A 16541-nucleotide genomic window follows, 5' to 3' on the forward strand; every position below is an offset into this window, starting at 1 on the left:
TAGTTCTCATTTAATGAATGCAGTAATGATTTTCAGTATTCTGGCTTTCTGTGCTATTTTCAAGCACCAAAAGGACAGAGGTTGTACTATAGTTATTTTGACATTATCTGGAATCAGATATATGTATTAAGACAAGCCCAGATATTCAAATCAAAAGAGAGTATTCCAACTGTACTTCTTCCCTCTTTAAACCCTTTCAGGCACTACCCATCACCCATTTCCAAGGCATCTTCATTATGCTTACCAGCTTGGGCCCCAGACTACTTGGGTGGATAGGGGGTGAGGCTATAAAGGAACCAGGAGGAGCGTATGGTAGGAAGATCAGGAAATAAAGGGACTAGGGAGGTTCCTAGTTTTTTCTTTGGAACCCAACTACTTCCTTTCCTTTGGGTCTAGTTTCCCCACATTCCCCTCAACTAGGATAAACTTCTAACAAGGACCTTCTTGGCTAGTCATCCTACTGGTAGATTCAAGTGCAAGAACAGAGGTACCTCAGTCTTGGTCCTCTCTTAGAACATCATTTGATATCTGAAAATAATAACTACTACATCACACTTTTGAATCAAATACCTATATTGTCATTTGCTCTAGTATTATTAATAGTTTGTCTTGTTTTTAACGTATCACTAAATACCAGTTTTTGCTGGTATATATACAAGGAGAGACAGGAATAGTCTTATGTTTATATGACTTTTTAGGAGCAATTTACATTAAATTTTTATATTACATTAATAATTATTCTTAAGGCACTTTATCCTTCTGTGTTTTTATGTCTATGCCTGGCCTTTAATAGATGTTCAAATATTTATTTATAAATAAGTGAACTTCTAAAGATTATCCTTAAGGTATTTTGCCAGAAAGAGGAAAAAAATTCTAACCTTAAGTTTATGTGACTTTTTAGGAGCAATTGTGATCTCTCAAGGCCCATTTTGTGCTAATATTTATGCCTCACCATAAATGAATGAAGCTCTTGATTATCCTTTGTGATGATTAAAAAACTAAATATTAGTTTGAGGCTAAACTATAACAATGTTGTAGGCTCTCAGCCTCCTTATTTTGTGAGTTTATTTTTAAATTTTCTCCTCATTTTAATTTTGTATTTATATTTCTCCAGATTTTATAGTCTTATTTGCATCTGATAAATGTGTCTTCCTTTTACAAGCCCCCTCATATCCACTTGTTGTCTGAGGTACCGTATATAAGCGCCTAATAAGTACACAGTGGGCATAAATATTAATTTTCCAGTTTCTGGTTGGTGCTTGAGTTTACTGTGAACATCAGTGGTACTTTAAAATATGCTACATTTCACCCTTATTTTATCCCTCCTCCGAATGTAGGAGCTGGTACCTATACTACCTCTTCTTTAAGTACAAAATCTACAACCACGTCAGACCCTCCTAATATTTGTAAAGTGAAACCCCAACAATTACAGACAAGCAGCCTGCCTTCTGCAAGTCATTTTTCACAGTTAAGCTGTATGCCTTCCCTTATTGCCCAGCAGCAACAGAGTCCACAAGTCTATGTGTCTCAGTCTGCAGCAGGTAAGATGTTTGAATATAAGGAATTTAGAAAATGAAGATGTTTTAATGCTTTTTTTTCTCTCTTCCCTTACCTTTCAAGTTTAAATATTTTTTGATCTGCTTTGCAAATTTGTTTCCTCATAGAATTGAGTGCTGTCTCTCCTTGGCAAGCATTCTGGGGTGTGTGGCAATTGTTTCTTACACATATGTTATATATATAATAGACATATTAGTGTCCAGTACAGTCTATATCCATGGATTCCGAGTCTACGATTTAACCAACTGTGGATTGAAAGTAATTCGAAAAAAATGTTCACAAAGTTCTAAAAAACAAAACTTGTATTTTCTGCACACAGGTAACTATTTACATAGCACTTACATTGTATTAGGTATTGTAAGTAATCTAGAGATGATTTAAAGTATATGAGAGGGGACTTCCCTGGTGGCGCAGTGGTTAAGAATCTGCCTGCCCTGGTCCAGGAAGATCCCACATGCCGCAGAACAACTAAGCCCGTGTGCCACAACTACTGAGCCTGTGCTCTAGAGCCCACGTGCCTAGAACCCGTGCTCCGCAACAAGAGAAGCCACTGCAATGAGAAGCCCACGCACCACAACAAAGAGTAGCCCCTGCTCTCTGCAACTAGAGAAAGCCTGCGCGCAGCAACAAAGACCCAGTGCAGCCAAAAATAAATAAATAAACAAATTGGAAATAATTAAAAAATGAAGTATATGAGAGGATGTGCTTAGGTTATATGCAAATGATATACCCCATTTTACATTTGCAGGTTTTGGTATCTGGGGGGTGGTCCTAGAACCAACCCTCTACAGATAACTGGAGTTTGTTATCTGAAACCTGACAAATTGATGATAAAGTTCATGAGGAAGAATAAACCTAAGAACAGCAAAGAAGAGAAAAAAATATTTATTGGCAGGGGGTAACTTGTCCTACTAAATGTCACAATGTTAATCTGAGTTAAATAGTAAATAAGCATTTGAAAAATATTCAAGCTCACTAATGATTTAAATTCAAAGTAAAAGGATAGTGAGGCTATTTTTTGTCTTTCCATGTGGGAAATATTAGGAAGATTGATAATACCCCGCATATTTAATACCCACTATCGATAAGGATCCACAGGTATTATTAATAGGCTCTTAAAAGTACATTGCTGGGCTTCCCTGGTGGCCCAGTGGTTGAGAGTCCGCCTGCCGATGCAGGGGACATGGGTTTGTGCCCCGGTCCGGGAAGATCCCACATGCCGCGGAGCGGCTGGGCCCATGAGCCATGGCCTTTGAGCCTGCAGGTCCAGAGCCTGTGCTCTGCAACGGGAGAGGCCACAACAGTAAGATGCCCATGTACCGCAAAAAAAATTAAAAATAATAATAAAAAAAAGTACATTGCTAGTGAGCATATAAATTGGCAGAATTCTTTTAGAAAAGTATCTCAGGATATTTTATGTGTACATAGTCACTGTAGTAGCAGTTTCATAGTTGGGAATCTTATTGTACTGGTAAACTTATTAATCAGAGATATATGTATCAGGGTGTTCATTCATTGCAGTATTGTTTATAATGATAATAAATTAAAAACAACATGGGAAGTTCTCCCAAACATACTATTATATAGAAACAGCATAATACAAAGTAGTGAGTATAAACATAGAGAAGAAATCTGTTAAGAATCTATACCAAATTCTTTCAATTATTAAATGTCAATTCTTTTGAAATATTTTGCTAAATTCTAGTTGGTAGATTTAAAATTGGAGTGGATTTGCTGGTAAACAGGTAGGTTCATTTTCAGTTTTAGTGGATTATGTAAAATTTTACTAGTTTATACTGCAGTGGCGGCACTGTATGAGAGTGTCTATTTTCGTCTGCCTTCACAAGTTCTAGAGTTTCATTGTTTTAATTTTGCATATACCTGTCTGAAAGAAGTTTTACATCTTTTTGCATTTGTATCTTTCCACATTTCTAGTTTTTCCTTGGCTGTATTAATTTTCAGAGGGCTCACTTTATTTGAAATCCGCTTTTTGGGTTTTCTGTTACTATTTGGAAAATTCTGAAGTTTAGACACTCATCGCTGCTTGTTTTTCCTGCCAATCTAGCTCAAATCCCAGCTTTCTATATGGACACAAGTCATTTATTCAATACCCAACATGCACGATTGGCTCCACCATCCTTGGCTCAGCAACAAGGCTTCCAACCAGGTCTCTCTCAGGTAAGTATCACAGGCTTCTTCCATTCTGTATTTGTTTCTTTGCATTTTTGTGGTGTGATAGTATTTGGGGGCTCAATGTAGAACTAGTAATGTATTGAAAAGAAATTTTAGATGTTTACATTTGGTTTTGTTTTAAAAAGGAACTGATACATAGCATTAATCTTTTGTTTCATATCTCGAATGTTTATTTTCCAGGTGTTGTCATTTGTGTATATGGTGTTCATATATTGTTTTTTTCATTGCATTGCAGCCAACTTCAGTTCAGCAGATTCCAATCCCTATTTATGCACCACTGCAAGGGCAGCATCAAGCCCAGCTAAGTTTGGGTGCTGGACCTGCTGTTTCCCAGGCTCAGGAACTATTCAGTTCTTCACTTCAACCATATAGGTAAAAGCTTTAAAATTATGTCTGTGATGTTGGAAACAATGTAATTGCTGAGCCTTCTTGCCATATCCTTTCTACTCCCTCCTTCCCCTCCAAAACTCAATGACCCTCTTACAAACTACATTAAATAATTGTGTTGAGTATATGTCATGAACTTCAGCCTCTGGTAATTTCTGTCAGTCTTTATTGAACAAAGTGAATCGTCAAAGCGTCTTGAAGAAGAGGCTAACAGCAGTCCTATAACAATTAGAAATCACAGAAAATAGCTGCTAAAGGACCTGAAAGTTTGAGTGCCATCTCGCTGCTAACAGCTCTAAATCCAGACCTGCTCTGTGTAAGAGCTGAGGCATGGCAGATATCATTACAGTATGTAAGGGGGCAGAGGCCAGCGTGAAATATAATAAAAGCGAGAGAGTAGAGTGTCAAAGAATAGAAGTAGTGGTGATGAGTGGTGATGCTCTGTAGTGTAGAAGAAACCATTGTTTTGAAAGATTCACTACTGTAAGTTATCTTTGCAGTTAAGCAAGTAATGAAAACTGATCTTTATTGAACTTCTTTATATATGATAGTTATTCAGCCCTTTACATACACTAATTTATTTAGTTTTCACAAAACCATATAAGGTAGATTAAGTCATCCCCATTTGACATTCGAAGAAGTTGTGGGGGTTTTTTTTGTTTTGTTTTTGGATTCTTTGGTATTTTATCCTAATGTTACACTGAAAATAAGTGGCAGAGCCTGGACTTAACCCAGGTGTCTCTCATCTCCAACTTAATGAGAGTGGAAGGGTGGGGTAAGAGTTGAATGACAGCAGTGATCATGGCATAACTCAGTCATCATCATGGTATACCTGTCATTGATACTCATGGTAATGGCCCTAAACCATCAAAAAGAAAAATAAGGGACTTCCCTGGTGGCGCAGTGGATAAGGCTCCACGCTCCCAGTGCAGGGGCCCGGGTTCGATCCCTGGTCAGGGAGCTAGATCCCACATGCATGCTGCAACTAAGAGTTCGCATGACACAACTAAGGAGCCCGCCTGCCGCAACTAAGGAGCCCGTGAGCTGCAAATAAGGAGCCTGCCTTCTGCAACTAAGACCTGGTGCAACCAAATAAATATATAAGTAAATAAATATTTAAAAAAAAGAAAAATTCCTTTCAGGACATTTACTGTAAAGAAGGTTGCAAAACTAGGCATTTCCTTTTGGAATTTTGCTTTTTAAGTGGTTCAGGTAGAATTTCCATACTTTATAGATTAAACTTGGCATCAATTGATACAGCTCATTTCTTTCAGATTACGTTTTATTCCTAAAGAAGCTAGGCTCAGCTAATCAAACTTTCTCAAAGGAACGGAGTTATTAGTAAACTTAATAAATGTGGCTCTCACTTCATTTTTTATTAAAGATTATTCAGTAGAATTTAGTACATCTGTATAATTATATAGTATGTTTTATTTTCTGGTATTATTCTGTCATACCAGAGTAATGGTATAGTATGACAGTTTGGGTTTGGTTATTCCAAGAAATTCTCTCTCACTACCAGTAAAATTATTTACCCCAACTGGAATTATAGGCAATCTCTTTCATGTTATTAAATTTGAGGTTATCTTGAAATTTGTGGTAAAAATTAAAATTTTAAGGCTTCCCTGGTGGCGCAGTGGTTGGGAATCTGCCTGCCAGTGCAGGGGACATGGGTTCGAGCCCTGGTCTGGGAAGATCCCACATGCCGTGGAGCAACTAAGCCTGTGAGCCACAACTACTGAGCCTGCACGTCTGGAGCCTGTGCTCCGCAACGGGAGAGGCCGTGACAGTGAGAGGCCCGCGCACCGCGATGAAGAGTGGCCCCTGCTCTCCGCAACTGGAGAAAGCCCTCGCACGGAAACGAAGACCCAACACAGCCAAAAATAAATAAATAAATTTATTTTTTAAAAAAAAAATTAAAATTTTAAAACTTCAGTAGATTTAGATATAGCAAATAGATTTAATCTCAGAACTAATCTCCTTTTAATTGGTACTGGCTGTTTGAAACATTGTTGAAAAGTTTGCTACTTTTCAGCTCTGTTAAAAAGAGTTTAGTAATTAATAGTAAGGTCTTCCATAGCCATGGGAGATGGATTAGCAATGCAATTCTGTATTTGTAACCCCCATTTTAACAATTGCCTTGGAAGATGTACTTTTTTTTTTCAGTACGCGGGCCTCTTACTGTTGTGGCCCCTCCCGTTGCGGAGCACAGGCTCCGGATGCGCAGGCTCAGCAGCCATGGCTCACGGGCCCAGCTGCTCCGCGGCATGTGGGATCTTCCCAAACCGGGGCACGAACCCATGTCCCCCTGCATTGGCAGGCGGACTCCCAACCACTGCGCCACCAGGGAAGCCCCAGAAGATGTACTTTTTAAGACCAGACCTGTTCAATAGAAATATAAGCTGTATATGTAATTGTGGCAAATGGCTACTTGGAAGGCACCAGTTTCAACTTTGAAAGTAGTTTGTATCCCTACCGCATCATTCTGCTGTTTCTTGTTCTGAACGTAACTAGCATAGTGTTTATTAACAGGGAATCCTTGAATTAATTTCTGCCAGGACCAGGGTAGTTTTAACAGTATGCTTATGTTTTACATTTTATATTTGAAACAGATTATAAGTGGACATTGTAAAGAATACTTGTGACCCTAGACTAGTGCTCCTGCTTAATGGGTTTTGTTCCTGTCACATGTGTAAAGATTGGACGCCTCCATCCCAGAAATAGTAGGGCAGTCTGAGGTTAGATTTCAGCATTGTATGTTTTTTGAAACCTTTCAAATGTGCAGTACAGTATTATTAACTATAGTCACCATGCTGTACATTACATCCCCATGACTTATTTTATAATGGGAGGTTTATACCCTTTGACCATAATAGTGTGTTGCATATCTGAACATTGCTAAGAGAACAGATCTTAAAAAGTTCTCATCACAAGGAAGAAAAAAATGTGTAACTGTGTGGTGACAGATGTTAACTAGACTCATTGTGATCATTTTGCATACATACAAATACCAAATCATTATGTTGTACACCCGAAACTAGTGTAATGTTATAAGTCCCTTATACCTCAATTAACAAAACAAAATTTTGTGGGTAATCTTGTTGCTAACTACTACTCTGCTTCATTCCATAGAGGTCTTGAGACCTCTTAGAGGAAAAATATATGTACATATATATGTATGTATGTATATACACACACATATATGTGGAAGTAATGAAATACGAATAACGAAAGTCAGAGCTATTGGGGTCTATAAATTTGAATAGAATGTCAATACCAAAGAGAAAAACAGCAGATTTGGTTCTGAGCTGGCTAATGAACACATGAAAAGAGAATTATTCTCATTGTTAAAGAGAAGGAAATCTTACCATTTCCTCAGGAAGAGCAAGCCTTTTCCCAGAACTTTTACATGGGGAGCTTTGCTGTATACAGGGCTCTAAATCTTGAAACAAGTGCTTTAGACACACTCTGCCTCTTTAATTGTGCTGATTAGAGTATTTGGTCATTTGAGATACTCATTCTTAAGATTCCAGATAGAATTAACTTCTAACACAAGCCTTTTCTCTTTAATACTTCTGTAGATCTCAGCCAGCCTTCATGCAAAGCAGTCTATCCCAGCCATCTGTGGTACTTTCTGGTACTGCCATCCACAACTTCCCAGCTGTCCAACACCAGGAACTTGCCAAGGCACAGTCGGGTCTTGCCTTTCAGCAAACTTCAAATACTCAGCCTATTCCTATACTGTATGAACATCAGTTGGGTCAGGCATCAGGACTAGGGGGTTCCCAACTGATTGATACACATCTTCTCCAGGTAAGGCAGGAGCTAGAATCATGCACTGTCTTTGTATTCCTATGCAGCAAATTATTTAAGAAAACAGTTTTGAAAGAAAAAATGTTAAATGGCGCAGTGGAAAAAACAAGATCTTCCTTTCTATCTAATGCTAAAATTCTTAGAGCTTACTTTGAAGTCATGATCTTGATATCTGAACTGAAAAATATTTCAATCTTACTTCTTACAAAATATTTTCTAGGCTAGAGCGAATCTTACCCAGGCTTCAAATCTTTATTCTGGACAAGTACAACAGCCTGGTCAGACAAATTTTTATAACACTGCCCAGTCACCAAGTGCTCTCCAGCAGGTAAACTATGGCATGGTAAATTTCCTCAATTTTCTTTACTATTATTGTTGTTGTTGCTGCTGTTGCTTTTGTTATTGTTGGGGAATTTAAATAGAACCAAGATGGGGAAGTGGTGCAGTGGTTTCAGACTTCTCTCTGAGATGTCTCGGAATTCCATGGGGTCCACTAGTAGTGGGACATGTTTCAGTCCTATACCACCCCTCTTCTCACCCCCACTTCAATCCATTATGTTTTTTACCTCTTTTTAAAATGGATTTCTGTGTAATCATTTATTTTAACAAAAGATTCCACAAATGTAAAAATTTGAAAACCATTGTCCAGGATATGCAGTTACATGTGTGATAAATGCTTTACCCATTTGTGCTAGAGGTGAAGGAAGACCCTGAAGACCACCACACCGGTTAATATAATACATAGGACTGTGTGGCAGAGTTATGACAGTAAAAATGACAAACACATTTCTTAAGTATATGAATGTAATAATAATTTTCAGTGAAAAATGTATATTTTTATGAAACTATCTCCTCTGGCAATGTCATTAATCAGCTTACTCTTTGAAAGTTGGTAGAGGGCTGGAGGAGAGAGGCAAGCCATTAGTCATTTTCTCATAACTATTTTTGGTGGCTATTTTAGGGGGTGAGAATTCAAAAAATATCACCACATTGACGTTCAAATTAAATATTATTTGTATGAAAACTGAAAGACTATTTTTTTGTCAAAGCTCATTTTGACCACACCTGAAAACAGTATAAAAATGTCTGTTATAAAAATGAAAGTTGTAACTGCTTTCTTAAATTGTATATTCATAATTTTATTGTATTTTGTGGTTATTAGGCATGTACTATGGGTTAATTCAAAGATAGTCATAATTATTTTATATGTATAGTTTCTCTACTGCTAATCTGTTTTATTGTTGCACATTTAATAAAAGAATGGAGATAGTCGCTAAGCAAACTATTTATATGTGAAATATAGTAATAGATTGAAGTATTCTGTTTAAAACATTACTCAAAAGTATTTGAAGAGTCATGTATAATATATAGTAAAAGGGATATACAACAGGTCTAAGCAAATAGTTACAGTTTCTGTTTGCTTATTTTCTAGGTTACAGTACCTTTACCAGCCTCCCAGCTTTCCTTGCCTAATTTTGGATCCACCGGGCAGCCTTTAATTGCTCTGCCTCAGACTCTTCAGCCCCCATTACAGCATACCACCCCACAAGCACAGGCCCAGAGCATGAGTCGTCCTGCACAAGTAAGCCAGCCTTTCAGGGGATTAATCCCTGCTGGAACACAGCACAGCATGATCGCAACCACAGGAAAAGTAAGTGAAGAGAAATGTACGCAGTTTCTTTGAGAATTTAAGGCCATGAGTTTAGATATGCATCTGTGTAGTATATAAAAATAAAATGCATCAGTTTTTACCACCCTCCAAGAAATGTCAAACTCAATATACTTATTTTTTATCTACTCTCTGTTAATGTGTTTGGTCCCCTCTGGTTTTTACCTAATAACAAAGAATTCATAAATTTTGTGGAGGAATTTTGTACTAAGGTTCTTTGCACTTTGCCAGATGAAGTTATCGTATATAGAATACTAAACACAGCACTTTAGTTTATGGAATTGCAGAAATATTAAGTTTACTTTATGCTCTTTCTCAGATGTCTGAAATGGAACTAAAAGCCTTTGGAAGTGGCATTGATATAAAACCAGGCACACCTCCAATCAGCGGTAGAAGCACCACACCAACGTCTAGTCCTTTCCGGTAAAATGGGCCTTTAAATTTGCTTATAGAATATCCGAATAACTGAGCACCATTTGTTTGTTAGATACTTAATGCCACTTTTCCTATAGTAAGTATAAGACATTCTGATAGTTTTACCAAAATGTTAAGCTATTAAGTTATTAAGAATGTATTTGCTGTACTCTATTTTAAGAAAAAAAAATTTAACCCAGGGAAAATCTAGCTAGTGTGCTTTCTCACATCTGCACCTCCAGTGTCTCTTCATTACCACCATAATGTTTGGTAACTCACCTTGGTAAATTTGCATCAACTACCAAGTATGATGAATCTACCAAGAGCAATGTCTCTAAAAATCTAACAGCATCATTTATGTGGCACTACCGTACTGACCAGTGATGGCTTCTTTCCAAGGGCTACTTCCACAAGTCCGAACAGCCAGTCCAGCAAAATGAACAGCATTGTCTATCAGAAGCAGTTCCAGTCAGCCCCTGCCACTGTGAGAATGACACAACCTTTTCCTACACAGTTTGCACCCCAGGTGGGCAGATATAAGTGAGAAATGAGTATTATTTACTTGCAGGTGATTGCTAATCTGGCTAATTCTCTGATTTAATAATCTTGCCGTATTATAACCAGTTTAGAAACAGTTTTTAGTAAATTTATGACATTCAAATATATTCTCTACAATCTTTAGCTAGACACAAGTAGTAACCATATAGTTCTAAAGCAGACAATTGAAATATAGTCATAAGATTCCCCACACAGCTCTGATCATTCATTTCAGTCCTGATCCTTTTATCTTTTTGAAGATGACTTTTCAGAGAAGGGTCCCAGTGCTTAACGTTTTCTAGTTTTAAAGTTGGGGGGTGGGGGGGTTGGTTTTTGTTTTTTTAAGATAACTATATGTAGTTGAGCTGGAAATTCAAAAAGGTGTTCTATTGTATGTGTAAAAATGTTGGCTTCCCTTTGCTAATCATATGGAAGGACTAACTAAAGTTAATAAGCACTCTCATATATTTGTTGAATTAGTATTATTTTCATTTATCTTCAGATTATATTTGGTATAGGTATGTGCCTTTTCTGCAGTTATATCTTTTTTTAAAGATATCCTAATTAATAGCCTTTCTGTCTCCCCTTCAGAATTTGTAGCTGAAATGCTAGAACCAACTCAAGTGCCATAGCATGCTTTGCCTAATTTTTCGGTTAGATTCTCCAAGCATGGCCCATTTGTTCTTGGTCCTTGTAATAGAATGGCACAAACCCATACACTTCCTTTCACTGACAGAATGGGCACAGATTTACTCTGGGATAAGCCAACCTGGTCTAGTTGGCAAATTTTTTCTTTTTTTAACAGTTCAATGTTGTATGTTTTGTTTTTTTCACTCAGATTCTCTCTCAGCCTAACCTGGTCCCTCCATTGGTAAGAGCCCCACATACTAACACCTTCCCAGCGCCTGTTCAGAGGCCACCAATGGCACTGGCCAGTCAGATGCCTCCTCCGCTGACCACAGGCCTCATGAGCCATGCTCGTTTGCCACATGTAGCCAGGGGTCCTTGTGGATCACTATCTGGAGTCAGAGGTAATCAGGCCCAGGCTGCGTTGAAGGCTGAACAAGACATGAAGGTTAGTACAGTGTTAACAGCCAACAGAGCAAGAATCTGTCTCTGAACCATGTCTTAAGATGCCTCTGGACCCATAACTGCATATCCAGGCATTCATTGTCTTAGCAGACTTTTAACCAAACTAACTACTTTTATTCATCCTACCCCGCCCCCCTTTTTTAATTTCTTTTTTTTCTCCCTACCCTCCCCACACTTTTTTCTTTCTTTTTTTTAATGTTTTTGTTGTTTTTTGTTTTTTGCAGCTATAGTCAGCAAACAAGTTAACATTTTAAACTCTGTGGCCAAATGAATTGCTTACAAAATAAATATTTGAGGGAGATCTAAGTTTAGCTACTACATTTTTTGGAAGAGCAAATAAGTAATATGAATAATTATAGGCTTCCCCATTTTCTTTTTTTTTTTTTCTCCCTTTCCACCCCACCCCCATCCCCCCATCCCAAGATATAAATCATGGTTATGTGAAAACTCTGGAATGGGTGAGGCATTTACCTATCTTGATTTTTCTTCCTTCATGAGTCATCCAAGTATAGTTTTCTTCTCAAACTGGTTTCATACCCTTTTTTTTGCCTGCCACCTGAGGCAGCCATATTCCACAACAGATTGTATAGTGTAGATGAAGAACTCAAAAAGCACTTTGGGATCCTTCGTGATAAAAGGCGCTGATAAACTTGAGGTTTGCTAATGCAGAAGGGTGCCTTTAGGAGTCTGTGTGGGGACAGTTTTTATAGCATAAACCTTACCTGTCTGCCTGTACAGCTAGCTGAATCAGTTTATTTCTGTTTCTACACTTAACTTCAGAGGTCTTAATAATTTTGCCAATTTTGTCACTTTATATATCAGGTCAGACAAGAACAAAGAAAAGCTTACTGCTTTCAAATGGGAAATGTCCATAGTAAATGCTTTACTCTGAATTAGAAACATGTTTGTGACAATCCTGCTAGAAAATTCGGTTGACTGAGTAAAGTTTCTTTCTGGGTGGATATCCCTTGTTTCTGATGCTGAGTAATCAGATTTAAAGACTACCCTGCAGTGAAATGCTTGTTAAATGTTACCCATTTTAAAATAGGCTGTGTGCCTAGGATTTCCATCCATTCATAACTATTAAAAATGCTAGTATGTGTAGAAGTCTTTGGAAACCATTTGGCCTTGGTTTCCAGTTCTCTTGCCTTCTTGGCACTTGATTTTCATACATCCCCATGTTGGAAATGACATTAGAGCTTAATAATGAATGGGCTGGGGAAGGATACAGATTTCATGAAAATTGCTTCAGATCTTTGAATATAGTACAGGTTACCTATAGAACATGAAGGGCTTTTGTTATATGCAAGAGGTGTAGAAACTTTAGTTTTAATTGTGTATGTTATACAATGGTATAATTTACAGATTGACGTAAGTATATTCTGTGGGGGCACAGAGTCAATAAAACTAGGAAATTATTTTACCAGCTCAGAATGTGGTAGGAGCTATCAGAACTTAGTGATCAAGTGAAGTTGTAGTTACTAATTTCTGATGCTCTTCCCCTGCAGAAGAGAGCTGTGGGAAGAGGACTCAGCCACAAGACATTTGGTCCTAGGTGTTGGTAATGCCACAATATAAGTGCTTCCTTTTCATTTTATTGTAGACCACATATTGATAACTAGAAGTTTTAAGTATTACATATATGTTTTCAAATTTGCAAGCAGCCTCCCTAAATAAAATTTAATATCAATAAGCTTTGTTCCAGAAAAGATACAAACCAACAACAATTTCTATTTTATTATTTTATAAAAGGGCAAACTTTGAAAAGATGGTGGGAGGTGGTCCTGTTCTTTTTATATTTTTTTTTATTATTTTTTTAAATCACATGGAATGTTTTCAAAAACAGGAAGAAATCTATCCATTAAAAGCCAAAAGATCAGTGAGGTACTTTGGGGCCAAACCAACATGGGGAAAACTGATTTGTGATTGGTAAAAGAATTTGAACTGAGCTTGATTGACAAGCTTTGGTAATACTGTAGCATTTTCAGTTGTTGTTTCTCATTTTTTAAGGCAAAGCAGAGAGCAGAGGTTCTTCAGTCCACGCAGCGGTTCTTCTCTGAACAGCAACAGAACAAACAGATAGGAGGCAAAGCCCAGAAAGTGGACAATGATTCAAGTAAACCTCCTGAAACACTGACCGACCCTCCTGGTGTCTGTCAGGAAAAAGTAGAAGAAAAGCCACCCCCTGCACCCACCATAGCCACCAAACCTGTTAGAACTGGACCAATCAAACCTCAGGCAATCAAAACCGAAGAAACAAAATCCTAAAGGCTGTGGGCTGTTGCAGGGGGTTGGGGGAAGGGAGAGGGGAGAGAGGGAGGATGAAGTCAGATAATGCCAGCAGCCAAAGGGGTAAAATGGTCTCTGACATTATCCTGTCCAGAGCTTGGAGGTGCACAAGGGACATAGGAGCAATTTACACTGACACACAGCTGCTGCACCAGTAAAAATGAGGCTTTGCCAGCTTGCACCTACTATATAACATGCATTCTGTTGATGGCCATGCATCTTCAGTCAGAAATTTATATACGAATATGTGCACGCATTCCTTGAGTGCATATAATTTAGAACTAAAATCCTTATGGTTAGATGAAACACCAGAAATGTGAGGGCAGTAACATCACAGAGGAATAGCTCAGCCTGAACAATGCAATGATCCCAGCTAAGACATCAGACGTGGTTTCTTTGCTCCGTTATGTTCTTTGGATATGGTTATAGCATTTATAGGCTTGGTGGTGAAGAACAGAAGATAACTGGTGCTGGATAGAGGAGCCTTATTTTTTATTATGGCAGCTTGCTATTTTTGTAACATGGTGATTGAGTTGAACACAATCAAAGTACAGTAACTGATCTCCCCTTCTTCCTGAATGAGTGAGCAGATGATGAAATATTGTCGTCAGCATCCTTGAACATATCCAGGTGGGCAGTGTTTGGCTACTGCTTCTGTTTGAAAAGATGCTGTGTTTTGGTTGTGGCCCAAAGGTTTGATGTGCTACTTGGCGTTTTCTTTCTTCCGTGGAGCTCTTACGGTTCAGACACAACAGAGTTGGTCAAATACTAGTTAGGTTGAATCTTGCTTGCCTCTACTCAGTCATCTTTGTATGAATCCAGTAGTTTTTTTTATTTTTTAAAACGGTTTTTAGCTGATGTTCATGAAGATCAGTGAGTACCTAGAACTGTGCCACTAAAGAAAGGAAATCCTATCTAAGAAGGTGCATTTCTGCACTAGAGCTGTGTTATAACCATCCTTTGGGCCCTCTGCTGGAAAAGTAGAATCAAGTCTCAAATAATGCCTTTTTAATTATATCCTCTAGTATTATAGATGTAGGACAGTACTGTATCATACCTCTGTGAATGTAAAATATCTTGTACCTGCTTTATGATACGTAGTAGTGACCGTGCTTTATCAGATCTGTTTTTAATGACGTTATTCTAGAATGTTTTCTTTCCAGATGATAATTGAGAAGCTAATTAAAAAAAAAAATGGTGCCAGGTACCACAACAGTAACAGAATTTGCTGTTTTCTGAGGTTTTGTTTTTTACTTTTTTTTTTAATGGAGTGCGCTGGATGTCTCTATAATTTTGTTCAGATGACTGCAGAACCTGGAAAAGCTGTTGCTGCTATTGATGCATAACATACTGCTATTGGTCTTTTTATATAAATAAATAAATCTATCTATATATATATATACATATATATATAATTTGAATTTTTGGAAACTTTAGCTGTGCTGTCAACTTTGGAGAAGTATCCCAGTTGTACCGTGTTGGGTTGGCATTGTACAGAAATCAACAGCCATATTGGTCTAGAAACATTAAACATAATTTTTTCCATTTGTACAGGGGTAACGCACTGTATTAAATATGTAAGGTCTTATCTACATGGGTTTGATTACAGAAACTAATAAAGTATTCTCTAAATAATGAGTCTTGGAGCTTCTTATCCATTCCTAAAATCTGAAGCAAGAAGGCTTGTCACATACCAAAAAGAGTGATCAAGACTACATTATGCTCTAGGAAAAAAGTCATCATCCCAAGACTTGATTTCTAACTTTCAAAAACTCTAAAGCTTATTCAATCAAAGTAAAGATTGTTTCAGAGGATAATGTTTATGGCTCCTGTTCTCAAGGTAGCCATACTCCTGTTGAAAGCAGTCTGCCAAGGAGGAGGAGAAGAGAAGTCTTTCTTGATGATGCAAAGTGCTGAATGTAGAAAATAGAATCGCCATGCTTCTGGCTGGAAATGGAAGGACCCAAAATAGATCTCAGTACTTATATTTGTATTTTTCTTACTTTTGCTAGCACATTCATAGCCATTATCACCCACACAAGCAGACAGTAAGGGAGTTTGTTTTATCATTCACTCAATTTGTGAAGTGAAGTACTGAGGGATTTCAATTGCCTAAAATCCTGTATCCAGAACGTGTGGCTTCCAGATCCAGCTTTAGGAAAACTAGTAAATTCAGTTACTAATAACCTGTGTGCCTTTTTTACTCATAGATGCTGTGATTCTTAAACATTGAAAATATGCAAGTACTAATAAACCCTACCTTGATGTCCAAGCTTTCCAGTCTCAGGTTTTTCTCTAAATGTGCTCTAATTTGGTATGATGGAGAAGGCTGGGAACACAAGCCTCTACCAAAATGCTGTAGTCACTACTTCACATATGTGCCTTCTCACTCACTTCCATTACCACTCTTTCATATTCTCATCCTTAAGTTCAGTCCTCCTAAATTTTAGGACTTTTAGGACTTACAGAGTGACCAACCAGCTGTATAGTGTGCACCGTCTTCACTTACAAGCCACCAAGTATGTGCTGTTCAGTTGGTTGTGTTAATTTGAAACCATTAATACCTTAGGCCCTTTATTAGCTAGGATCT

At 37.7% G+C, this 16541-nt stretch overlaps 1 protein-coding gene across 13 annotated transcripts in view; it reads left to right on the plus strand.

Annotated features, from left to right (window-relative positions):
* Positions 1 to 15586, plus strand: part of PRRC2C (proline rich coiled-coil 2C) — a 98040-nt gene extending 82454 nt beyond the window's left edge. For 5 of the 13 annotated variants that reach the window (XM_067728624.1, XM_067728630.1, XM_067728625.1 and 2 more), the window contains 10 exons: positions 1338 to 1541; positions 3623 to 3735; positions 3986 to 4122; positions 7719 to 7950; positions 8171 to 8293; positions 9383 to 9601; positions 9939 to 10042; positions 10433 to 10559; positions 11409 to 11645; positions 13673 to 15586. In XM_067728624.1, coding sequence (XP_067584725.1) covers positions 1338 to 1541; positions 3623 to 3735; positions 3986 to 4122; positions 7719 to 7950; positions 8171 to 8293; positions 9383 to 9601; positions 9939 to 10042; positions 10433 to 10559; positions 11409 to 11645; positions 13673 to 13930 — 1754 coding nt within the window. In that variant the 3' untranslated portion in view covers positions 13931 to 15586. Of the gene's footprint in view, positions 1 to 1337; positions 1542 to 3622; positions 3736 to 3985; positions 4123 to 7718; positions 7951 to 8170; positions 8294 to 9382; positions 9602 to 9938; positions 10043 to 10432; positions 10560 to 11408; positions 11646 to 13170; positions 13224 to 13672 lie in introns of all 13 variants that reach the window. The other 8 variants (XM_067728627.1, XM_067728629.1, XM_067728633.1 and 5 more) reach the window with 6 other exon arrangements.
* The last annotated feature ends 955 nt before the right edge of the window (positions 15587 to 16541 follow it).

This window comes from Pseudorca crassidens, chromosome 2 (assembly GCF_039906515.1).
Source record: "Pseudorca crassidens isolate mPseCra1 chromosome 2, mPseCra1.hap1, whole genome shotgun sequence".
Lineage (NCBI taxonomy): Eukaryota > Metazoa > Chordata > Mammalia > Artiodactyla > Delphinidae > Pseudorca > Pseudorca crassidens.